The 27,931-nt window shown below is 38.5% G+C and overlaps 1 protein-coding gene across 1 annotated transcript in view; it reads left to right on the top strand.

Moving 5' to 3' along the window:
- LOC121378317 overlaps window positions 1-27,931 on the top strand; it is a 109,572-nt gene that overhangs the window by 53,335 nt on the left and 28,306 nt on the right. The window contains exon 2 of the mRNA XM_041506428.1: window positions 19,738-19,899. Within this exon, the coding sequence (XP_041362362.1) occupies window positions 19,738-19,899 (162 nt within the window). The remainder of the gene's footprint in view (window positions 1-19,737; window positions 19,900-27,931) is intronic.

The following is a 27,931-nucleotide window of genomic DNA, read 5'->3' on the forward strand; positions in this document are numbered from 1 at the left end:
ATTTTATCCCATTTATTATATTTTATATTTATTGTCTTGTTTCTATCCAATTAAGGCTGTCCTGGACACACACCTCAGCCATCTGGACTGTCTGTCCAGGGCAGAGGGTTTGTTGCTAGTGAGAGAGAGAGAGAGAGAGAGAGAGAGAGAGAGAGAGAGAGAGAGAGAGAGAGAGAGAGAGAGAGAGAGAGAGAGAGAGAGAGAGAGAAGTCGGTGTAGTGGCCTTACACCTACTAACTGGGTCGTTAATCTCGATCTGTGTGGCAGCCGGTACCGGCATGCGAACTCAGTACCTACCAGCATTTAGTCCCATCTTAACACCTACATCACCGTGACTGGTATTTTACCGATAGCACCAGAGGATCTTTAATATGCACTTTCCAATAGCAGCAAGGGAAGTTGCATATACTTGAGGACCGAAGTAGCGGGGTGAGGATGGAAAGTTTCATCCTCCAATTTAAAACAAAGAAGAAGACCTTTGGAGTTTGAAAATGTCTTCTTTGTTTCTAGTTGGAGAAGATGCTACGTCAATGTGTCCTGATTCATTTCTTACTGTCGTCTAGTTATCTTAGGCTGGGTACAGTCCCAGCATTTCCCAACAAACAAGACCGCACATACCACGGCCTTTAATAACCGGTCGTGTGAAGCTGACTGGGACGTGGAGATTCCCGGCGGATCCACTAATGATAAATACTCAATGTATGGAACTAGCACTAAATAGGGATCACTTGTGACTTAGAGGTTATATATTGCTAGGTCTGATGCTTATAAAACGTTTAGAGTCCAGACTCTAATAGAGCCTGAGACACCAATGTCGTGACGACGCCGTACACATTTTTATGCGTGTGACGTCATTTGAGATTGAGTCTGGAGTCTAAACGTTTTATAAGCACGAGCCCAGAAAAACCGAAATATTGTTAGGTAGGATTGTCAACGTTGTATGAATATGTCAGGTTGTTTTAACACATTTATTGACCATCGTTCCCGAGCAAAGGTGTCAAAATCCATCAAATATATCAGCGAAATATATCAAATTAGTTACGAAATAAGCAGAAACATTAATTTTATATTGGCATTGAGTGTTAAGTTACCTACGAATTCGAAAACCTTTTCAATTTTAAATTCGTCTCAGGTTACCGGCCTCGGTGGCGTCGTAGCAGGCCATCGGTCTACAGGCTGGTAGGTACTGGGTTCGGATCCCAGTCGAGGCATGGGATTTTTAATCCAGATACCGACTCCAAACCCTGAGTGAGTGCTCCGCAAGGCTCAATGGGTAGGTGTAAACCACTTGCACCGACCAGTGATCCATAACTGGTTCAACAAAGGCCATGGTTTGTGCTATCCTGCCTGTGGGAAGCGCATATAAAAGATCCCTTGCTGCTAATCGGAAGAGTAGCCCATGTAGTGGCGACAGCGGGTTTCCTCTCAAAATCTGTGTGGTCCTTAACCATATGTCTGATGCCATATAACCGTAAATAAAATGTGTTGAGTGCGTTGTTAAATAAAACATTTCTTTCTTTCTTTCGTCTCAGGTCCACTGGCCTTGCCAGAGACCTGTCCTGCGAGGGGCGCGCTGGAAACCATAGGGATATAGGGGCACATTTATAGAGTTCAGGTTCAGGTTGTTTTAAGGAATGTTGTTTGTTTTGCACCAGTTACAGCAAAGGAGATTTTAAAACACCCAGACACAAATATTGACCGTGTAACCATTTTGGAATCAAGGTAATGATATTAAAAATGTCTGATAGAATGAAATTATTCCTGTGCCACTGAAGTGAAATAGTCTAACCCTAATTGAGTAGAATGCTATAGACAGAGCGCATGAAAGTACTTTCTGGTAGGTGTCCCTTTGACATTATCTTTTGCAGAGTTCTGATTTGGTTCTGCTTTTTGGTGTGCGGTTTATTTTCTTTATTATTATTATTATTATTATTATTGTTATTATTGTTATGATTATTATTATTATTGTTATTATTATCATTGTTTATGTTATTATTATTATTATTATTGTTGTTGTTGTTGATGTTGTTGCTATTGTTATTATTAATTATTATTATTGTTATTTAAAAAAAGGTTTAATAATAATAAAAATGCGATCTCGTAGCGGTCTTACGATTGTCCGTTGATCTAAGGATTGGTAGCCGGTATTGGGTGATGAACTCATCACCTGACAGCCTTAAATCTCGCGGCTTAGCATTCGTCCTGATGTGTCCAAGACTGGCATTATGGTCGGAAACTATTTTTTGTTGGTTTTTCTGTCTACCAGCCAAACACGAACCCGATTTAGACACGATTTGTCTAACAGTCTGCTTTCATTGTGGTCAATGCAATTAACGTCAGAATGATGGGCTTCCCAGTGCGAATGTCATTCTCATTATAAACAGCTTACAAAAACGTGAAAGAACACTGGAGTCCAGCTTATATAGGTATTCTAGAAAAGCCAGCAAGAGTCTAGACACAACAAAAAACACACTATTGAGTTTTCTCTTCCTTAATAAGGAATCGCCAATTCCAAGTGTTTAATTCTGCCCTCGAGCCTAGTTAGGCAGGAGGCTGCAAATAATGGACCATTGATTCCAGAAATTCCAAATAGCGTGTGTCGCCCGGGGTTACATTGGACGCAATCGAAGGAAATAAAGCGTTTGCGGAATCCATGGTGTTCTAACTATCGATAGATGGCGGATGCCAAGTGCCCATTGTTTAAATGGTACTGTAGGGGAAAATAATGGCGTGTTCGCAGGCCAAAAATATATCCATTTAATGTCTTGCAATAACGTCCGTATTGTTCTCGCTGGAAGGATTAGAGATACAGTGCGAAGCATTCAGATGGAGAAAGCGCAAATTGGAAGATGAAGGATATTGCAGAAATGACAGTGGGAATGAATGAATGGATGAATGAATGGATGGGTGAATGAATGGATGGATGGATGGATGGATGGATGGATGGGTGGATGAACGAACGAACGAACGAACGAACGAACGAATGAAATTATTGATGGATTAAATGATGTAAGAGTACATTGATTGATGGATGAACGAATGCAATACGCCCTCGTATTATTTTATTTATATTTCAAAGGTTGCAAAATATCCCTAAAAGCTCATATAGACTGGATGCGGCGCGTGCGTGCGATTCAGATAAAAAATAGTACATTATTGTCTATGAGAGCGTCTAGACTGGATGCACGTGCTGCATTCAATCTGTATGTCTGTGGACCCATTGGACTATTTCTCGTTCCAGCCAATGCACCACGCCTAGTATATCAAATACCGTGGTATGTACTACCCTGCCTGTGGAATGGTGTATATAAAATATCCCTTGCTGCTAATTGAAAAGAGTAGCCCATGAAGTAGCGAAAGCGGGTTTCCGCTCTCAGTATCTGTGTAGTCCTTAACCATATGTCTTAACCATATATAACCGTAAATAAAATGTGTTGAGTGCCTCGTTAAATAAAACATTTCCTTCCTTCCTTCAGTCTATATGTGAGTCTTACCAATGCGCGCAATGTCGACTCTTTATTTATGTGAGGTGAAGCTCTATTTATGGAGTATTTCTAATGTTACAGTCACTTTGAATATAAGCACAAAAAATAACTTAAAAGAGAACAAAATATGGCTAGTTTCATCCATCAAAAAATGTAATAAAACGTCAGTTATGTGTTCTTTTTTCCTTGTTAGCACATGTCTTCACCGAGATATTTTGAAAGTCACATCCCACTGGTATTGCACTGACATTTACAGCCGACAGGATCGTCTGCAGATGAGATAAGAGGATGTTTCGCAACACCACGTGACACAATTTCGAAATGGGATAATTCTTCTCTTCTTTTTTTTGCGAAAATATTATGACAGTTATTCTCGGAGACTCGTTGAAAAACATATTGTGATTCGAATTGAGAAACTAACGATTTTGAATGCACAACGTTTACTTTTTCTGGTTTTAAAGGTCAAATATCTTAGATGTAAGTGTTCTGTTTATCTATTTTTTCTTTTATTTGTTAATTGTTTTTAACATCAATCGATGCCCAAGACGAATATAAAAACCGTGGTTTCTAGAAAAAACAACGTCTTAAATAAAATAAAAAGGAAACAGAAAAATCAACGTCACGTGCCCTGATTGAATCTCTGGTGGATTTACAGTATTTACGCCTGCATTTGCTTTTCTCGACATTGACAATATTAAAACAACAAACAAACAAACAAGCGAACAAAAGGAGAAAAAAAAAAAAGAAAAAAAAAAAAAGAAGAAAGAAAGAAAGAAAGAAGACCACACACACACACACCAAAACACCATCCCCGCCAACCCCCCCCCCCCCCCCCCCAAAAAAAAAAAAAAAAAAAAAAAAACCATCAACAAACAAACAACATTATCAGTAGACCTGAGTTTATCCTCCCTGAAGATGAGGTAAACATTTCTGTAGTTTTTTTGTTGTTTTGTTTTAGAAAACATATTCGGCCATTTATGCAACATTGATAGATCGCCTTTAAATTAAGATTCGGGCAAGTGTGTTTCTGGTTCGTATTCCAATGCCGGCTCTCCGGGGATGTGTAAGACCCCTTGTCCAATTATTTTCTTTCACTAGCCACCAACAACATTAAACTATACGCTGATAACTCATGCAGTAATTTGTATGTGTGCCCCCGGGGCCTTGAAAATGGCCTTGAAAATGAATGCATCAATAAGCTCATTCAGTTGCACATGAATCGATTTAATCGTGTTGGCAAAGAAACATATGTAATGTTTTGTACCTCATGTCACCAATGGAAAAACGTTTGTTTTGTTTAACGACACCACTAGAGCACATTGATAACTTAATCATAGGCTATTGAAAAAAAAAAAAATGTTTTATTTAACGACGCACTCAACACATTGTATTTACGGTTATATGGCGTCAGACATATGATTGAGGACCACACAGATATCGAGAGAGGAAACCCGCTGTCGCCACTTCATGGGCTACTCTTTTCGATTAGCAGCTAGGGATCTTTTATATGCACCATCCCATATAGAGGGTAGTACATACCACGGCCTTTGATATACCAGTCGTGGTGCACTGGCTGGAACGAAAAATAGTCCAATGGGCCCACCGACGGGGATCGATCCCACAACGACCGCGCATCAAGTGAGCACTGTACCACTGGGCTACGTCTCGCCCCCGGCTATTGGATGTCAAACATTTGGTAATTCTGACACGCAGTCATCAGAGGAAACCCGCTACATTTTCCTACTAGCATGAAGGATCGCTCATATGCACTTTCCCACAGACAGGACAACACATACCACGGCCTTTGACCAGTTGAACGAGATAAAAAATTGTTGAATGGATCCACCGAGGTGGTTGGATCCTGCGACGCAAGCACCTCAGGCGAAAGTTCAACCGACTGAGCTAAATCCCGCCCATCTTGTCACCAAAGGAGCGAGGTTCGTGATGGTATTGGTAATCAATTGTGGCAGGTCTACATTCATTGACGGGTTAGCTGTCGTCTGCTTTTAAACTCTTGTTGTCTGCTACTGAATTATTTAAATGTAACAGACCTTCTAAATCTCATTTGGCCACGGCCAAGCAGTCGATTGGTCAAGACACATTCATTAGTTGCTTCAAGTTATATACACGAACTATTTTATTTCGTTGGTAGACAGATTTCATTTTCCTGTTGTCTCCCTTCTCAATTACTTGTAAATGGATGCCTTGTTGTAACGGACGAAAGTAGCGAAAGAAATGTTGTTACTGTTGTTGTTATGTGTGTGTGTGTGTGTGAGAGAGAGAGAGAGAGAGAGAGAGAGAGAGAGAGAGAGAGAGAGAGAGAGAGAGAGAGAGAGAGAGAGTGTGTGTGTGTGTGTGTGTGTGTGGGTGGGGGGGTGCGAATTGCTCATGATGGGACCAATCGACATAAAAATAACCCCTCAAAACAACAACGATTACGTAACGTTATTTAAATTTAATAGAGAAAAGTGGACCTTTAGTAATTTGGGGTGTGCGTACACCCCCGTCGCCCCCCCCCCCCCCCCCCCCCCCTCGCGTACGGGCCTGTTTTGATTTTGCGGGAGGGGTTCTTTAAAGGGTGCATATTCGGATTTTTTTGTTGTTGTTTTTACTGTTGTTTTGGTTTTGGTTTTTGGGTGATGCTTTTTCGCGTTTTATTTTCTGGACAGCTATTTAGAAGAAAATATTTATTTAACGTAGCTGTACAATAAATTCAGGTTAATCAGAGACTTAATTTCAATACATATTCATAACGTTTCTCGTCTGTTGATGTCTTTGTCCACGTACGTAAACTTCGATACAAAGTTACGCGGAAAAAAACCCATCGAATAAACCAAGACATCCATTAACTATGTGGCTAGTGGGAATTGATTTCGTGCAAAGCAACCTTAATGACACCCCAGCACGCACAAAACGAACTCTCTTACTAAACTTAATGAGGAAGCGGCAAAAGAAAAGACGTTGCTATTAATAAGCCAGAACGAACCTAATAACCAGTGACCAACTTCGTGTCGATCAAGTTCCCATTAAGTCGAACAATATTCTTTCTTCTTTGGTGTCTACGTATCCAATAGTTGGTGATGCTCCAAAATTGATCTATTGTTATATCGCCATATGACTCAATCATTTGACAAGACTGCGTCTAGTATAGCCTCAAATAGCTGTAAACGGGGGGAGGGGGGAGGGGAGCGGTGGGTGGCGGTGGGGGGGGGGGGGGGGGGGGAGGCGGTCTAATTTAAAAAAGGAACCAGGACACGGTAATATACTGTCTCCAAGTAAAAACAAATTTTGGTCAACAGAAAATTCGTGTTTTAGTATTTTTCGAGGGCAAGGTGTGTTGTCGTTTAAATTCCGTTAATGGAGAACCGATAATGATCACCCATCCATAACTCCATGAGATTCCAAGAAGAGAAGGGTATTTTTAAAAATTAAAGGCGCAGAACCTAGTTTCAGCCCGTGTTAATGGACACTTAAGTGTATTTGTTCTAGAAAACTGTAACACATTTTGGATAAGGTTATAACAGAGAGAAGCTGAAGTCTGTGATGTTTTAACTGGGAAATATCGTCAAAAAAATAGACTAGAGTCTGTCTCGTTAACCATTACTTCTAGGACGAACGTGCGTTGTTAGAATTGTGAAAAATGCATTTCGGAGTATTACAAAACCCTGGATGACCGGAACCACTTCTGGTGTACGAAAATTAATATTATAAATAATAAAATGTAAGTACTTCTAAAATAAATTATCAACAAATGGCTTTATTGGTGAAAAATCCGTTGTAGTGTTTAAAAACAAGGGTCTGTCACTTTAACGTGTAGCTATTATAAAAGATATCACTCAACAAACATCCTGAGAGACCTGCTAACGCCGGGCCCAACAAATTGTCATATCACCTAAGTTCAAAGGCCGGGGCTAAGGGGAAAATTGCCATAAAAGTCAAACTTGGTGTGACGGAACAGGCTCTTAATTTTGTTTTCGCCTGTGGCGATATTAATTGTTTTAGAGGGCCGTGTGCAGTTCCTATATGCACTTAAGCCCAGGTGGGCACTTTGTTACGTAATACCTCCGCGCGACCGTGGTGGAACTGTGCCTAATACACACCCAGCCCAGGTGCGGAGGCATGTGGCCAGTAGTTACGTAATACCTCCGCTAGTTCGGTACGTTCGGGGTATTGCTGGCGGACTAGGCGTCAGCAAGTCTGGCGATCTAAGAAAAATATGCCGGCTTGGTCGCTGTGAAAATATCACTTGATAGGGGGAGGACCGCGTTGTGCCCCCAGGCGATATTCGTATTTTTATGATAAATAGCTAGGGTTTTAGAGATATCAGGAGAACCATAGGAAGGCTCCCAGGGATCGTTGTCCGTCCGGACTGGAAATATTTTATTTCTGCTCTGTGTATAACCTTGATGTGATTGATGTGACTTTATATATTTTAATACTGTATTATACCAATATTATTTAGACGGTGCTGCCGGTAATCTGACGCAGTAAACTGTAGGCTCACTGTCTAATATATATAAAGCTTAGCCAGTCATCCTAGAGGACCTAGGTAAACTGTAGGTTATTGTTTTTATTGTGATTGGTACCAGTATTAATTCTGTGTTACAAGGTTACTGAATGAGTAGTTAAGGGTTAATTAAAAAAATTAACCAGTTAGGAATAGAGTTGTAATTCCTTTATTAATTAAGTTCCCCTGGAAGCGTTTCTCAATTATCACACGTTATTGAACGAGTAGTAAGGGTTAATTAAAAATTAACCAGTTAGGAATAGAGTTGTAATTCCTTTATTAATTAAGTTCCCCTGGAAGCGTTTCTCAATTATCACACGTGTGGGTGTTGTGTCACGGTGAAGTGATTACAATATTGTGTAAACTAGACACCTAGATATTAACTAATTAAGTGATCAGTTCTGGGTTGTTATCATTTGTTGTTGTTAATTAACTATTGCGGCAGTACATTTGTCAGCGTAGGTTAATACAGATTCCAAAGTGTATTGTGTTTTGTTGTGTTTTCTAGTGAACTAAACGTACTATATTACATATACTTTATATAAGATCTTATCTCTGATCATACCTAGACGAGCCACGCGGGTATAACTGCCCATTACAGAGAGATCTAATAGATATACAGTTAGGAGAGATATTTGGATAATCGTGTTTCATTCAGTTACGGGTATTATAGGATCCCCGTGACACTTCGTCTGTAATAGTACATGATAAAGTTTTTCATAAAATGTCAGCTCAATATAATAAGACATAGCGAAAACAATTGTGCAGAAAACATGTTTTCGTATTTCCTAAAAATGGATAATTCGCCATGAAATTCAAAGTTTATCTGTAACAGTATACGATAAAGCCATACCCAGAATTTCAACTAAATATCTGAAGACATTGCCAAAAACGTCCGGTTAACAATATGTGGGACGAACGGACAGACAGAAAGACAGACAGACAGACAGACAGACAGAAGGACAGAGATGAAACCTATAATCCCCTCCGGTTGGACCAGTAGTGAACTAATAAGGTATAGCATTAATCACAAAAGGTCTAAAGCTGCACCAAATACAAACATCATGGGACGAATTTACAAAGCCTGATTTAGACTTACACGCATGCAACTGCATACATTTACAATGCTTAAACGCCTGTGTTAGACTTACACGCATGCAACTGCATACCTTTACAATGCTTAAACACCTGTGTTAGACTTACACGCATGCAACTGCATACATTTACAATGCTTAAACACCTGTGTTAGACTTACACGCATGTAACTGCATACATTTACAATGCTTAAACACCTGTGTAAGTCTTACACGCATGTAACTGCATACATTTACAATGCTTAAACACCTGTGTTAGACTTACACGCATGTAACTGCATACATTTACAATGCTTAAACACCTGTGTAAGTCTTACACGCATGTAACTGCATACATTTACAATGCTTAAACACATGTGTTAGACTTACACGCATGTAACTGCATACATTTACAATGCTTAAACACCTGTGTAAGTCTTACACGCATGTAACTGCATACATTTACAATGCTTAAACATCTGTGTTACACTTACACGCATGTAACTGCATACATTTACAATGCTTAAACACCTGTGTAAGTCTTACACGCATGTAACTGCATACATTTACAATGCTTAAACACCTGTGTTAGACTTACACGCATGTAACTGCATACATTTACAATGCTTAAACACCTGTGTAAGTCTTACACGCATGTAACTGCATACATTTACAATGCTTAAGCACCTGTGTTAGACTTACACGCATGTAACTGCATACATTTACAATGCTTAAACACCTGTGTTAGACTTACACGCATGTAACTGCATACATTTACAATGCTTAAGCACCTGTGTTAGACTTACACGCATGTAACTGCATACATTTACAATGATTAAACACCTGTGTAAGTCTTACACGCATGTAACTGCATACATTTACAATGCTTAAGCACCTGTGTTAGACTTACACGCATGTAACTGCATACATTTACAATGCTTAAACACCTGTGTAAGTCGTGCACGCATGTAACTGCATACATTTACAATGCTTAAGCACCTGTGTTTAAGAAAAAAAAGACCCATGGCCCATGGTATATTTCTAGACATTCCAATTCTGCCAAACCTTAAGAAAGAGAAGGAAAAAAAAAAAAATGTTCGGAAAAAAAGAGAATTAAAAAAGGGAATTGATAACTGACAAAATGAAATTAGATGTACCTGAGTCACACCAGGCCAAGTGAATGCATGCGATGGTATTTGGAAGACGAAATCGTGCATCCAGATATTCAACCTATCACAAGAACATGCTCTTTCGTAAAAACCGGTGCACGTACTAGTTCCCAGCCGCGCAATGAATCAATGAAGCCAGCTGCACACTATGATGTAAGATCAATCTAATTAAGTTTCCATAACATCGTCTTGTCTTTATCAGACCCGGGATTGCCGTTACGTGAAAGGAGCGGCGCCATTGTTTTAATCATCGACGTATTATCAGGTGCACGTAAACAGTATGCTAATTACCAGTCGCGTGGCGGTCCGACTAGTTATATGTCGTGTGCAGAACTCTATGGCGAAGTCAGAGGTTGTGCCCGCGACAGGCCTGCTTGAACTGTTGATTTTTTTAATTTTTAAAAATGTTTGTTTTCCCATACTAATATCCAGTCGGATTAGTGTCTGAGAGAATGATTGAATATGTAACGACACCCCAGCACAAAAATACACATCGGACACCCAGTTGTAAAGCTCTCGCTTGATAAGCGGTCGGTTTGGGATCGATCCCCGTCGGTGGGCACATTGGGCTATTACTCGTTCTATCCAGTGCACCACGACTGGTATATAGGCCGTTATATGTGCTATCGTGTGCACATCAAAGATCCCTTGCTCCTGTTTGAAAAATGTAGCTGGTTTCCTCTCTAAAACAACATTTCAAAATTACCAAAGGTTTGACATCCAATAGCCGATGATTAATTAACCAATGTGCTCTAGTGGTGTCGTTGAACAAAACAAACTTTTACAAAGGTAAATATCCGAGAGACGACACACAGGTTATTCTTCTCTAGGACGCCAAAAGACGTCATGTCATCACTGTAATATGCGTTACTGGAATGATAATTATTATTCAGAATAAAGCTTAAAATGATCCACGATCTCCACATACGTTACTTTCCAAGAAATTAGCTTCTTCGTCGAGAACATTAGAAATGCCACCACGCGAGATACTGTTTTCAAGAAATCCTGAGCAGATTGGTTTAATCATCGGATAGTTGGTATGATACATATGATAGTTATCACCATGTCCAGATTTCGAAAAAAAAAACCCAACATAAAACAAACTACAAAAGAAAAGAAAAAACCCAAACACCCCACAGTGTTTTCCATTAAACACGGATCGTTCATTTGCCCTTTCCAACATACGCTCTTTTCTACAAATTAAGATAAAAACTATTTTGTCCAACATATGTTCAAATATGGTATTATCTAGTTTTTAACACTGCCAAAACTTTACATTTAATGTTAACCCGTCGTAGGGCACTATCACACACTTAACTTCGATATGTATGTGTGTGTTATTTTTATTTGTATAATGTATTTTATTATGTGTATTCTGGATTCAATATGTACGTTAATTTTTATATTAATAGTTATAGTCAACCATAATTCCTGTAAAGAAGGAGGTGGAAAGTAGCCCAGTGGTAAAGTGCTCGCCTGATCTAGGATCGATCCTCGTCAGTCGGCCTATTGGGATATGTCTCGTTCCAGCCAGTTCACCACTACGTGTACGTCAAAGGTCGTGACATGTACTATCCTGTATATGATGCATACAAAATCTCTTGCTACTAATGGAAAGATGTAGCGGGTTTCCTCTATATGACTATACGTAAACATAATCAAGTGTTTGACATCCAATAGCCAATGGTTAAGATATCAATGTGCTCTAGTGTTGTCGTTAAACAAAACAAACTTTTTTTCCTGCAAGGAATAGCTTATGAACTTTTATATCGTATTTTATATTACATTTTATTATTGAGTGCACAAGGTCAGACAAATAAAATATATCTCTGTCTGCGGAGACAATTTGTGATTAAGAAATTAAACCGCACCGCTACATAATTTACATATAAATTTTGCCTATGGGCATTATTGTTTTATTTATATTGTGCATTGTACAATTTTAACACAGATGACATCATATACCATAGCTTTGTTCACTCGGTCATAAAACACGGGTTGGAACCATAGACAATTCTCACAGGTCTAGTAAAGGTCGTCAGACTTTAAAACTCTTGTCTGTTTTATGATACCCAAGCACAATTTAAACTGCGATTATTAGTATCGGAACATTTGTAACTGCGACACTTGGTCTGGCGACTGAGTTATACTGATATCGATTCGCAAATGCTAGGTTAGTTATATCGTCTGGATTCAGCGTAATGTGATGGTCGGATATGTCAGTAAGACAATTTTTCATTAGAGGATATATCATCAGTTTTTTTATTAATCCCAGGACGAATCAGTTGAGTCACGTCAACACATGATTGAATAACTAGCGGCTTTCACCACTTGCGGCTTCTCTTTGGGACACTGATGACATGGTTTCATTGGCGCATTCATCAGTCTCATTGTCTACGAGCCGTGTTATGTGGTGGGAGGAAAAATGGAAAAGGTGGGAAAAGGTGGAGAGGCCATTGTCCCCATGACTCTCCCCCCCCCCCCCCCCCCCCACACACACACAACTCTGGCTTCGCCGATGGTTAATTTGGCTTCCAGAATAACGTTTTGCACGCAGTCTTCAATCATTTATCCATTACCACAGTTTGACACCCAACAGCCGATGTATTTTTCGTGCTGGGGTGTCGTTAAACATTCATTCATTCATTCATTCGTTCATTCATTCATTCGTTCATTCATTCATCCATTTACGAAGTTTAACTTGAGTTCATAATACTGTCCGTGGTAACATAGTGGTTGAGCCTTAAGGTAGTATTAAACCAAATAACTTCAAAGTCAAAGTTCGAGGTGCACCCAACTTTTCATAGAGAAGTGAACACCACAAGTCCTGTGATTGGTTATAAATGTGAGTGTGTTAGTTGTAAAAAATAATAGTTTCATCTGGGTAAAAAATATGCAATTTTATTTCATCTAGTACTAATGTGTCAAGTAGTCTTGTGCTTGAAACATGTATGGGGTACCTGTAAAAAAAAGTACTCGAATTGTGTGCAAAACTAGGGTAGTCATAGACGCTACCCGTTATCTCAGAAACGAGCAGCTTGACCGCTAATTTTTTCTGATTCACTTTAAGTGTGAGGGGTGATGGTATTTATATCCGTGGCGTTTATGTCGATTGATACGCCGCAGGAAGGAGTTTTAGCCACATATGTTACTATTGTCTTCTATGGGATTTGATTTGGTACTATACACCCTTGAGGCTGGTAGGTACTGAGATCACATCCCGGTAACAGCTGCCTCATAGCTTTAGTTCTAACCGCAATAGAGTCGGAAGGTGTAATGTCATAATACCTGTCTGACTTATCCCTAACTAACTAGTAGTCCTTGTTCTGTACACGCAGACAGAACAATTATGTGAGGCGTGTCTAGGGCAACATGCTTAAACCTTAATATGATACATGAAACAAAAGATGAATGTAAAACTTTAAAGTTTGTTTGTTAACGACACCAATGGATGTCAAACATTTCGCAATTCTGATTTGTAGTCTTCAGGGGAAACCTGCTACATTTTCTCATTATCAACAAGTGATCGTCTATAACACTTTCCAACAAACAGAGCCCCGTTCAACAAAGCGATCTTAGCGCTAAGATCACCTTACGTGCATAATTATGTTAGCTGTGCAGTTACGGTCATGTCACGGGGATTCTATAATTCCCGTAACTGAATAAAACACGATTATCAAAATATCTCTCCTAACTGTATATCTATTAGATCTCTCTGTAACAGGCGGTTAAACCCTAGTATGGCTCGTCTCTAGGTATGATCAGACATACGATCTTATATAAAGTATATATTATTATAGCACGTTAGTTCTCTAGAAACACAACAAAAACACAATACACTTTGGAATCTGTATTAATCTACGCTGACAAATGTACAGCCGTAGTAGTTAATTAATAACAGCAATAATAACAACCCAGAACTGATCACTTAATTAGTTAATCTCTAGGTGTCTAGTTACACAATATGCGAATCACTTCACCGTTACACCACACCCACACGTGTGATAATTGAGAAACGCTTCCAGGAGAAGTTAATTAATAAAGGAATTACAACACCATTCCTAACTGGTTAATTTTTAATTAACCCTTACTACTCGTTCAGTAACGTGTGATAATTTAGGAACGCTTGCAGGGGAACTTAATTAATAAAGGAATTACAGCTCTATTCCTAACGGGTTAATTTTTAATTAACCCTAACTACTCATTCAGTAACCTTGTGACACAGAATTAATATTTATCACAATAAAGACAATAACCTACAGTGTACCTAGGTCGTCTAGGATGACTGGCTAAGCTTTATATTACCAAATACTCGTATAATGTTAGAACAAAAAGTCTACGATTTACTTCGTCAGATGACCGAAGACACTGTCTAAAGAATATTGGTATAATACAGTATTAAAATATTTAAAGTCACATCAATCACATCAAGGTTATACACAGAGCAGAAAATATATAATTACCAAAGTCCCGTCTGAACTAATATATTTCGTTCAGTGGACGACGTCCGTGATCCCCTGGAGCCTTCCTAATTCGTTCTCCTCGATATCTCTAAAACACTAGCTATTTATTATAAATCAGGATTTTGCCTGGGGGTACAAGGCGGTACCTCACGTATCATCTCATATTCCAACTCTACTAGAGTCGGTATATTTCTCTCTGATCGTCAGACTTACTGACGCCATCGTCGCCAAATCACGGTCGTCGCAACCGCACTCGCAGAGGTATTACGTAACTACTCGCCACATGGCCTCCACAGCTGGACTAAGTGCATATTGGAATGCCCGATCGCGCGAAGTATTACGTAACAAGTTGCCCACCTGGGCTACGGGCAATGAAACTGCACACGGCCCTCTAACACAATTAAAATCGCCACAGGCGAAACCAATTTAAGAGCATGTACCATCACACACCCCCACCTCAAAAAGGATATTTCCTCTACTCTAGGAATAGGGAAATATACTACATTAAAACAAAAAGGTGCGTTAACCGACGCATACGGGCATTTATAACACATGTAATAATAAGGTGACTACCAGTAATCACACTGAGTCTCTGAGTCCCTGGTATACAAATAAAATATATATAAACAAAACAGAAATCAAGAATGTCAACACATTATAATAACGTTCAACTTCGGGACAGGGCATCAGCGATTACATTGGATGTGCCCTTGATATGTCCCATGTTAATAGGGTATTCTTGCAGAAGAAGACTCCATCTCAAAACTCTCTGGTTGGAGGTTTTCATTAGGATGGTCCAGTCCGTCTTCGTCTTCTTGGAACAGCACAGCTCCAGCACCCACGTCACTGGCACCCACAGCTAGCTTGAACGGCATTCGGTAGTCTGGTGCTGCCATCACGGGAGACGAGTAGCGCCTCTGCTTGAGACGGTTGAATGACTTCTCGCATTCACCTGACCAATGGAACTTCGTTTCCTTCTTTTTCAGCGTCGCACGTTTCCCAGGTTTTCTCCGATAGGCATGCTGTCGAATCTGTGTAGCGTTGGGTTCCAAGCGCACATCTTGGCTTAAGGTATTGGTAACCGTTGGAAGGTTCTGACAAATGGAAACATTGTCTTGTTTCAACGTAGTCCACTTTGCTCGCTGGGGGTTCAAGTCTGCTAGAATCTGGCCGTTGGCCAACTTGACCTCTGCAGTCTTGACGTCATCACAGGAAATTGAGTGTCTCTCAATTTGGACCGGTCTCTCTGGAACTATCGGCAGTCTGTCAAAATAACCTTTTAGCAAATTGATGTGACAATACCTACTTTTCCTAACCCTATCAGGAGTGTTTATCATATACCCTGTCTCATTAACCCGTTTGTGCACAACATAGGGCCCGAAATACCTGTTCTGCACAGAACCCCGTTTAACGGGAAGGTACAGCAGCACCTTATCCCCTGGTTTAAATTCCCGACTCTTAGCCTTCCTATCAAACACTGATTTTATTTTGCTCTGAGCATGGCTCAGTTGCTTCCTAGCCTTCCTATCAAACTCTGATTTTATTTTGTTCTGAGCTTTGTGTATTAACACGTAATCATCTGCCACTATGCCTGCCTCCTCTATCTTTTTGACATCACGATCCTCTAAATGAATACGTAAGCTAACTGGTAATCCATTTTTAATGTCCTGTAAGATCAACAACTCCCGTAACTCGGTATATGACTCTACCTGATGAGAAACAACCCATTTATCAAACATCCCTGCCTTCTTAGCCACAAACTCACTATAAGACTGACCCTGCGTTTTTCTCAACTCGCTATACCGTAAACGATAATCCTCAGGTCGTAATTCATAAGCCCTCAACACTGCAGACTTAACTAGGTCGTACTGACTTGCTCGCTCATCACTCATTGAATTATAAGCTATACTAGCCTTCCCCTTAAACTTAGACACGGCTAACAATGTCCACTTAGACTGCGGCCAATTTAGCTGCTTAGCGGCCCGTTCAAAAAGTTGAAAGAACATGTCTACCTCCTGATCGTCAAATACAGGCACTGATCTATAAGCCTCCGACATGTTAAAACCATTTCCTGCCTCACGTCTAACTTCTTCAGTATTCAACTTTAACTCATGTTCCACTTTTAATTTTTCTAACTGGAATTCTCTATCCCTATGTCTATCTTCTCTATCCCTCTCTTCTCTTTCTCTCTCTCTCTCTCTCTCTCTCTCTCTCTCTCTCTCTCTCTCTCTCTCTCTCTCTCTCTCTCTCTCTCTCTCTCTCTCTCTCTCTCTCCCTCTCTCTATCTTCTCTATCCCTATCTTCTTTGTCTCTATCTCTATGTCTATCTTCTCTATCTCTCTCTTCTCTTTCTCTCTCTCTCTCTCTCTCTATCCCTATCTTTATCTTCTCGATCCCTATCTTCTTTTTCTCTATCTCTATCTTCTCTTTCTCTCTCTCTCTCTCTCTCTCTCTCTCTCTCTCTCTCTCTCTCTCTCTCTCTCTCTCTCTCTCTCTCTCTCTCTCTCTCTCTCTATCTAATGCACGTTCTTCTCTTTCGTACTCAAGCTTTTTAAAAGCTAACTGTTGTTCCATACTCAAGTCACTTATCTCTATCTCTGGAACAATCTCACTGTCTTCCATAACAGGCCTATCACCAAAAACTTCCTGGATAATAATTGTCTTTATATCACCTAAGGTTTTAGCTGATGTTAAATCAATTTCTCGCTCACCCGCGATTTCAACTAACTCGGCCTTACGTGCTCGCTTAATCTCCACTACACTGAGCGTAGGCCTATCCAGCAAATTCTTATCCATGTTTAGATATGACGCACTTATTATTAATTAATTTTCTAGTGAACAACGTGCTACTTCGAGTAAATTTGTAAAAATTAATTTATAAAGCCCCCATTTACAAACAATACTTTTTTAAATATGCATGTCCCGTTTCAGATCCCGGACAAGCCCCCAATTTTCTACTCCTGTCACGGGGATTCTATAATTCCCGTAACTGAATAAAACACGATTATCAAAATATCTCTCCTAACTGTATATCTATTAGATCTCTCTGTAACAGGCGGTTAAACCCTAGTATGGCTCGTCTCTAGGTATGATCAGAGATACGATCTTATATAAAGTATATATTATTATAGCACGTTAGTTCTCTAGAAACACAACAAAAACACAATACACTTTGGAATCTGTATTAATCTACGCTGACAAATGTACAGCCGTAGTAGTTAATTAATAACAGCAATAATAACAACCCAGAACTGATCACTTAATTAGTTAATCTCTAGGTGTCTAGTTACACAATATGCGAATCACTTCACCATTACACCACACCCACACGTGTGATAATTGAGAAACGCTTCCAGGAGAAGTTAATTAATAAAGGAATTACAACACCATTCCTAACTGGTTAATTTTTAATTAACCCTTACTACTCGCTCAGTAACGTGTGATAATTTAGGAACGCTTCCAGGGGAACTTAATTAATAAAGGAATTACAGCTCTATTCCTAACGGGTTAATTTTTAATTAACCCTAACTACTCATTCAGTAACCTTGTGACACAGAATTAATATTTATCACGATAAAGACAATAACCTACAGTGTACCTAGGTCGTCTAGGATGACTGGCTAAGCTTTATATTACCAAATACTCGTATAATGTTAGAACAAAAAGTCTACGATTTACTTCGTCAGATGACCGAAGACACTGTCTAAAGAATATTGGTATAATACAGTATTAAATATTTAAAGTCACATCAATCACATCAAGGTTATACACAGAGCAGAAAATATATAATTACCAAAGTCCCGTCTGAACTAATATATTTCGTTCAGTGGACGACGTCCGTGATCCCCTGGAGCCTTCCTAATTCGTTCTCCTCGATATCTCTAAAACACTAGCTATTTATTATAAATCAGGATTTTGCCTGGGGGTACAAGGCGGTACCTCACGTATCATCTCATATTCCAACTCTACTAGAGTCGTTATATTTCTCTCTGATCGTCAGACTTACTGACGCCATCGTCGCCAAATCACGGTCGTCTAAACCGCACTCGCAGAGGTATTACGTAACTACTCGCCACATGGCCTCCACAGCTGGACTAAGTGCATATTGGAATGCCCGATCGCGCGAAGTATTACGTAACAAGTTGCCCACCTGGGCTACGGGCAATGAAACTGCACACGGCCCTCTAACACAATTAAAATCGCCACAGGCGAAACAAATTTAAGAGCATGTACCGTCACAGGTCATCTTAGGGCTAAGATCGCCTTGTGGAACGGAGCCCTGGACTGCAGATATCTGTCGTAGGAAAATGGATGAAAACAGCTTCTTCTGATAATCTTTATCTAGACATGGTTTCTTATTCTTTATATTGAATTATCAAAGATTACTTTATGCAAGTACGACCGTGTGATACATGCGGCTAAAGAAAGACTCGGTGTGTTCTTGAAATTAGCTACTTGTCCTTTTTTGTGGCTTCTTTGGTTTAGGATTCGTTTTATGTTTTGTTGTCTTGCGTTTTTGTTTTTGTTTCTATTTCTTTTTTCTTTATTGTTGTTTTTTCTTTCTTTTTTCTTCTTCTTTTTTTTTTTTTTTTTTTGGTGGAGGAGGTAAGGTATTTCACGTGAGTCTCTTTAGCGCAAGTATTTAATACGAAATGCCGTTTGTACACACAGTGCATTACAGACTACAAATGTCCTTTTAACACAAATGTCCTTTTAACACAGAGTTGAGTGTTTCACTATAATGTTGCAATGATAGAGGTTTGTTCGCATCTTGCGAAACTCGGTTACTTCATGTACCACTCGTACATACACTATAAGACAAGCATAAAAGCGCATAACCACTCCTTAAGGCAATATGAGACAATATATTATTATATTCGCCGACAAACAGTTCTAGGTCCAAGTCTTAATGTGATCTCTAAGCCTTTATTTGTCTGTCAGCGAATAGTTCGTCGGCGAAAGATCAGGCCAGGCAATGGCCGATTCGATGTGTCTTTGCACTGTCTAAGATTTAATTAGATTTAACTCTTTTTTTTTCAGCACTGGCTATAGACTGCTACGTGTGCACGTCGGTGGACGAAGACAACAAGGCGTGCATCGACCCGTTCGACCTGGGTCTGGACACGTACCACTTGATAGAACGCAACTGCATGTACGGCTACTTCAGGGGCACGCACTGTATCAAGCTGACCGGACAAAGAGGTACGTACGCACTTGCCCGACTTCATGCTTTGTCGGGACAGCTATAATCTCGTCTTCTTGTGCAATAACATTGTCTGCAAATGCAGCCTGAACGACGAAACCGCAATACGTGACCAGAGCCGTATTTCTGTACAATGCAGAATCGAATGGGCATTTGGCAAAATAGTTGTTGATTCCATGAATCCCATCTAGTTCCTCGTTTATTATATACAGCACAGCCACGCCTGAGGTAGATTCTTTACTGGGGATTTCATCCCTATTGTACCGCCACAAAGATGGCTGCCACCCTCAGACTAGTTTACTCAATTAAAAGTAGCACTGGACAGAGCTCATTGGAATAAGTACAGTTGTTATGACGTGCACTCCTGCATCACTGTCACAACAGTGGTGATATCAGGTGTTTGCGAAAGGTGAGCATATCCCATCTTCCCTCCTCCTTTAACATCTTAAAGTAACGCTAAAGACAAACTCCGCCACCTTTCATAGGCATATTCGCTTTCTCAGTCATATCATGATGACTTGCTACCATTTTGTTATTTTAATAATGTCCGTTGTGTCCATAACAATTTAACGTCATCCATTGATCCAACCATGGCAACTCGAGTTTGTTCATTTCTCAGAACGGAACAGAACAGAACGTTATTACGCTCAGGCCGTTACACAACGGAATATGACGAACAATAACAATATTTTACAGTGACACGACGAGCTTTACAGGGAATAATAAGATAGTGTAGAATAATATAATGATACTATGATAATGTGATATACTGAGCAAGAAAAGAAAAGAATGCATGAATGAATGAATGAATGAATGAATGAATGTTTAACGACACCCCAGCACGAAAAATACATCGGCTATTGAGTGTCAAACTGTGGTAATGGGGATGAAGCACGAATGCTAATTTTAAATTAATTTATTTTAGTATTAAATTTTGTTAAGCCGATTTTGACATTCTCTTTTCCAAATTAATTTTAACATAAAACATATAATAAATATGCATAGATGTATGCATATATGGGTATGTTAAAGTTACAAAACTACCAATTGATTAAAGTATTGACGTTCAAAAGCTATAGTGTAAGAACTACAAGAATACATGTATGTAGGTACCATTATGCACTATCACTTGTATTAGGCGGTTTATCACAGTTTACACATTTCAAACAATATAATACTCCTGTAAAGGGAATGAATGAATGAATATGAATGAATGAATGTTTAACGACACCCCAGCACGAAAAATACATCGGCTATTGGGTGTCAAACTATGATAATGGAAACATATAAGGTGATGATCAACATCAATAGAAAAATTCAAGATATAAATAAAAACAGTGTAAAGAACTGTGCAAAAATACAAATACAAATATCACAGACAGATACTGACTTTTATTCTAAACTTCAATTTGTGCTGTATTGGCCATTCTCGAAGAGAATGTTACACCCCTGCACCACGGCGAGGTTACAGCACGCGCAGGGGCCTGTAAAGGGAAACTAATTGGTATTAATATTATAGCCGACAGCACAATATATCTTGTCCACAGTTCACTGAGATAGATGTACAATTATATGCGTCTAACTAAATAAAAGTATAACTATGCATATATTTATATGTGCACACCTAGCTGTATGTTTAAATAGTATTTGTTACATCTTTGACACAAACATGTATAGTGGTATATACAAACATATAGCAAAATGTACAATAGGCAATGGCCACCTGAAGTGCAAAATAAATATCTTATCTTATCTTATCTTATCTCTCCTTCCTCCCCCCCCCCCTCTCTCTCTCTCTCTCTCTCTCTCTCTCTCTCTCTCTCTCTCTCTCTCTCTCTCTCTCTCTGTCGAACACGCTTATAACAAACTACCGATTAGAACGAACTGATTGTAAAGTCCCGATTTCCCCCCTATATAGTATTAATAAATTTTAATGTATATAACGGATTATGTATAGCGAATTAACTGTTAACACGAACCAATTGTTTGGTCAAAATTGTGAATTTCAGTGTAAATTAGTGCATATACAACGAACCGATCATAACTAAATATATATACACACATTTGTATATATATTACACAATAGTATTTCTTTTGTTGTTCAGTATACTAAACAAGATTAAGAGTTAAACACGATGTAACAAGTGTTACTGATATAATTATATGTGCGTGGTATAACAAAAATACGTCCGCGCACTCATACATACATAACATACATAAAGAACTAGTGATAATAATGAAATATACAGGCACATGTATGTGGGTATAGGTTGATGAACGCAAATATAATGTTATCAGATAACGTCATAATTGATAATGTCACTTTATATTGGTACTTTGTGTATTGAGCTTTATTGTTTATGAACCGATTTTTTTTTTTTTTTTAATTAATTATGAATTTATAGCGTTATTATTAGTAAGTATGTTTCAAATTTAATTATAGTGTCTGTTATTTCGTTTATAACAACAAAAATTGTCCCTGAACTTGTGTTTGGCAGTTTGGCTTAAGAAAACAGAATCGATTTTATACAACTTCGTCAAGGATGATTCACACCGTTGGCGGACGACTTTTGTTTGTTCATATCCCGATGAACGTAAAAAAGAATAACACACACTCGTTAATTAGTACATTGTGCAACTAAAAACATAGCAATTTCCTGAGGCTTAATCCATAAATCTCTGAAAACAACATGGCGTCGTCTTCGCAAACCTTTTTGCGTTGCATTACGAGATCTCAACGTCGCAAGAGTTTTCTGAATTACGTGTCTGTTCTTTGTCCTTTTACATTGGCAGTATGTTTTATGTGACCTAGATTGGAGACAACAGCTAGCACAGATCGCAGAATTTACGAAATGATATATACATGTATATATATATTTATTGATGATACTATATATGAGATTGTAGCCGAAGTAATATCTCAGGACGGGTGGCGTGTTCGAAACCCTAGTGGTATATGGGCACGTTAAACTAGTTATCATCATCATCATCATCATCAGGACGGGTCTGATTCACGACTGTTGGGTGTGGAACTGTTGGCAAAATGTGACAATTGAAGAGTGTTTCCTATGTTTCATTTTTTATGTATAAATAATTAGTTTATACAGCCATATAAGGTTTGTCTATTCATGGATAACCACTGTGCCTGAAACCTTGACAATATGGAAACATGCAATGTTTTTGGCTACCTTCATTTTCCTCAATGTTTGACTTGACTATTCTTGTTTAAAAAATAAAGTAAAATAAAGTAAAATAATAATTTAGTATTATCATGAAAATGATGATATTGATGATGATGATGATGATGATGATAATAATGATGATGATGATGATGATAACACTTCAAATGTTCTAGCTATATTTGGCAGTTTGGTTTAAGAAAACAGAATCCGATTTTATACAACTTCGTCAAGGATGGTTACTTGGACTGACCTAAACCAGGTCTCGCATAAAGCAAATACTTGAAGGATTCAGATTAGTCCTCACTGTGATGCGAATAAAATCAATTTAGCTTTCACTCGACATTGTTACGCACGGGGACCCACATCTTGAGTGCCAGTGATACATTAAAAAATGATAAAATTAAAAATTAAAAAAAAAAAAATCATCAATGGCATCCAGCTGTTTGCCTGTGAAGAATATCGTCTTCCAAGTAGTGCCTACAGAATAGACGAGATTCTCTTGAAAGAGCAGATCCATTAACGGGAAACAAAGACAGACGAGGATGTTCTGCTAAGACCCACTCAGCTGGATGTAGATGAGTGGGACGAGCAAACACGACGTGGTGAGCGATACGTCTCAGGATCGATCCCCAGTAGGCGGCCTCGTTAGATTATTTGCTTTTCGGCGGGATCTAGCTTTGTCGGTAAAGCGCTCTCCTAAGGATCGAACCCCCTCTGCGAATGAATGAATGAATGAATAGATGAATGAATTTTTAACGACACAGTTAAAATTTGTTCTGTTTAACGACACCACAAGATCACATTGATTTATTAATCATCGGCTATTGGATGTCAAACTTTTGGATGTTTTTTTTTTATATAGAGTCTTAGAGAGGAAACCCGTTAATTTGTTTCCATTAGTAACAAGGAATCTTTTATATGCACCATCCCACAGACAGGATAGCACATACCACGGTCTTTGATATACCTGTCGTGGTGCACTGGCTAGAACAAGAAATAGGCAAATGGGCCCGCCGACGGGAATCGATCGTAAACCGACCGCGCATCAATCGGGCGCTTTACCACTGGGCTACGTCCTGACCTCACCTACACAAAAATACATCGGTTATTGGGTTTCAAACAGCGGTAGCCTCCTCAGTGAACCCATTCTCTGACTTTTTTAATGGGAAAACGTATGTAGCGGGTTTTCTCCGACTACGTATAAAGGTAGTACTATACCAAATAACTTCCGGCTGGGTCAAAGTTCGAGGTGCACCGAACTTTTGATAGAGAAGTGAACACCACAAGTCCTGTGATTGGTTATAAATGTGAGTGTGTTGGTTGTAAAAAATAATAGTTTCATCTGGGTAAAATAAATGTGCAATTTTATTTCATCTAGTACCAATGTGTCAAGTAGCCTTGTGCTTGAAACATGTATGGGGTACCTGTAAAAAAAAGTACTCAAATTTTGTGCGAAACTAGGGTAGTCATAGACGCTACCCGTTATCTCAGAAACGAGCAGCTTGACCCCCATTTTTTTCTGATTCACTTTAAGTGTAAGGGGTGGTAGTATTTATATCTGTGGCGTTTATGTCGGTTGATACGTTGCAGGTAGGAGTTTTAGCCGCATATGTTACTATTGTCGTCTATGGGATTTGATTTGGTAGTATACACCCTATAGCACATATTCAGTGCATAATAAAAAATATTATGATTTTGTCATTTTATTTAATTAAACTATACTGGTTGATTAATTAGCCATCAATCGATCATGCAAGTTCACAATGACCTTGACCTTGACAATAATCTCTGTACATGGCTCTAAATGGAGTTTGAATCAAAGTTAGCACTGAAGAAAAGTTGGTTTTGGCCTGTAATTCATACTGTAAAGATTTCAATAATTTCTTTTTACATGGTATTTGACTTGCCATATACAACTGCTCTTAAATATGGTATTATATATAGGCAACCTGAACTAAGATTTTAATAGCAATTTATTTTTATATTAAAAATAGCATGTGCCAATAGTGGGTTAATGTCTTTAGTTTCCATTAACATTGTTAATTTTTTATGTATGAAGTTCTGAAAACTCAAATTTGTAAAGAAGTTGATTTTTATTGTAATTTTGACATATTTATAGGGTGCTAAGTTATATTTTAGACAAATTTGTAGTTTTATGCAAAATTTAAAGTAAATTTGAAGAAAAACTTTACCAAAATCATAATTAAATTTGTTGTCACTATTGTGCCTTCTGTTCTTATTTGTACATAACAATAAGGTTGTTAAACATATACTTAGATCTCCAGATCATTTTTGTTTCTTAATAATCACTTAGTTAGCTCTCATGAAAAGCATTTTGAGTTTATACTAGATTCAGAACCAATTTTTTCAGATTTGATTATCTGCCTTGGATTAAGTTGATAATTTATTTTATTGTTAAAGCTGTATTACCTAATGTTACTAGCTAAATAAAATGCTGGATTACAGATTGTAGGAATACATCTAATGTACATATTGTATTCATCCGGATTAGAAAATAATGCAAGAAAATAGATGTTCGGGTAATTTTGTCATTTAAAAATAGTTTTTTTCAGTAATTAATCAAAAATAAATGTGTTAAAGCTGCATGATTATTCCAGATATCACAACTATTAAAACCTCCAACTACAGTAGGCTATAAATAAAATATAGTCAGGAATATTGGTGGCTGCCAATGGTTTTGATGGTTCATTATGAAAATCAGCATGGCCGATGGATTCGAAATTCCCACACCTGGTAACTTGAAGACACCCACACCCAGCATACAGGATTTCCTCCCAACACTAATGTTCAGGACATTAAGTCATTACTTCATACAGGTACAGTCATGTTTGTGTTTCCTTCCTCAGACAGTGTATTTTTTTAATACTGATATTTCTTTGATGTGCCTGTTAAGGTCTTCATAATCTAGGGGTCAATCAAGTGCATGTGTTTTAATGGAAGTCTTTAAAGGGGTAGAGGTACTCTGACTATCTTTGTTGTCTCTACATATATACCTGAGTACACACACCCAACTGAAAGTAAATATGTTCAGGAGTTTTATTTTAAAACATTTTGTTGTTTAATATGACATATTGCATTTGTACAAAACTATATGCAATATATATGCTTTTTGAGGTGTACATTATATTAGGTTGCACTGTAGAAACAACAGTTTCAGTGAGGTTGTCAGTTTATGTCAGAATACACAAGATCCTGGTTGTCATAAAGACACATAGCTGGACACTTTTTGAAAAAGGTATGTTATCAGTATAGGTAGTACTATACCAAATAACTTCCGGCTGGGTCAAAGTTCGAGGTGCACCGAACTTTTGATAGAGAAGTGAACACCACAAGTCCTGTGATTGGTTATAAATGTGAGTGTGTTGGTTGTAAAAAATAATAGTTTCATCTGGGTAAAATAAATGTGCAATTTTATTTCATCTAGTACCAATATGTCAAGTAGCCTTGTGCTTGAAACATGTATGGGGTACCTGTAAAAAAAAGTACTCAAATTTTGTGCGAAACTAGGGTAGTCATAGACGCTACCCGTTATCTCAGAAACGAGCAGCTTGACCCCCATTTTTTTCTGATTCACTTTAAGTGTAAGGGGTGGTAGTATTTATATCTGTGGCGTTTATGTCGGTTGATACGTTGCAGGTAGGAGTTTTAGCCGCATATGTTACTATTGTCGTCTATGGGATTTGATTTGGTAGTATACACCCTATAGAGTTACCAAAACTATTAGCCGATGACAAATCAATGAATGGTGTTGTAAAACAGACCAAACTTTATGTTCGTTTCAACCAGATCACCACGACCTACATATAGACATATAGTGTGACTGATCGTGTTTCAAACATTAACCTGCGTTTTGTTTTGTGTGTGTGTATCTTTGTAGATTTTGTTTGTTTATTTTTTATTATTATTATTATTATTATTATATTATTATTATTATTATTATTATTATTATTATTATTTATGGTTTGTCAATTATATTTATGTATCGTTCATTACGTATACGTAGACGTATACACGGACGGATTGCAGACAAATTAAATTTTCGCCTGGATTAAGTCTACTTGCGTCACCGTCCGACAGCCTAATCATTCGTGACGTCTTCTTACCTAAATATGTCAGCTCATCAAGTTAAAAGGTGTTTCAGGTTTTCTAAAGAAAAACCAGATGAATGCTGGTTCATGTACTGTCTTTCTGAGATGGACGGATGGAAAGGCTCGCTGTGTTCAGCCAGCCATTTGATGCTAATTATTTTGACTGGTTAACGAAGTGGTCATTCTGTTACATGTGTAGCGTAAAAACTGGTGTAGCAAGAGTTAGTGACAGACAGCAGCTGGTTGCACTTACTCTTGTTGACCTCAGATGCAAAAAACAAAACACGTCCTTAATGCATAGCTGATCAATGATGTACCGGTATTCAGACGGCCTCAGATCATAGTCATCTTCCCATTTGATATACCAAAATACGGAAATATGTCCGCGCATGTAGTCTGCTGTTTCACAGTGATTATTTCATGGCAGCCAGCTTTGATGGTGGCAACTATTAGACTGAAGTTGACAAGGGCGTGTATGTAGTTTGCAGACATGTGTAACATGTTAATATTGAATATTTTTGTGTGGTAATTCCGGCCCATGCAAACGTAGTGTTTTTTGTGTAAAATGTGTGTACTGCGGCCAAGTTTAGTGGGTGTATGTGTTTAAACCAATATCCTGGGAGGGATTGTCCAAATCATGTGCCTACTGCTATTAATAATAAGTGCTATCACCACTAATGCTATATAAAAACGTATAGCATACATCATTGTGGTATGTGGCCAAACCTGCAAGCGCTTGC

Source organism: Gigantopelta aegis, chromosome 8 (assembly GCF_016097555.1).
Source record: "Gigantopelta aegis isolate Gae_Host chromosome 8, Gae_host_genome, whole genome shotgun sequence".
NCBI classification, from domain to species: Eukaryota; Metazoa; Mollusca; class Gastropoda; order Neomphalida; family Peltospiridae; genus Gigantopelta; species Gigantopelta aegis.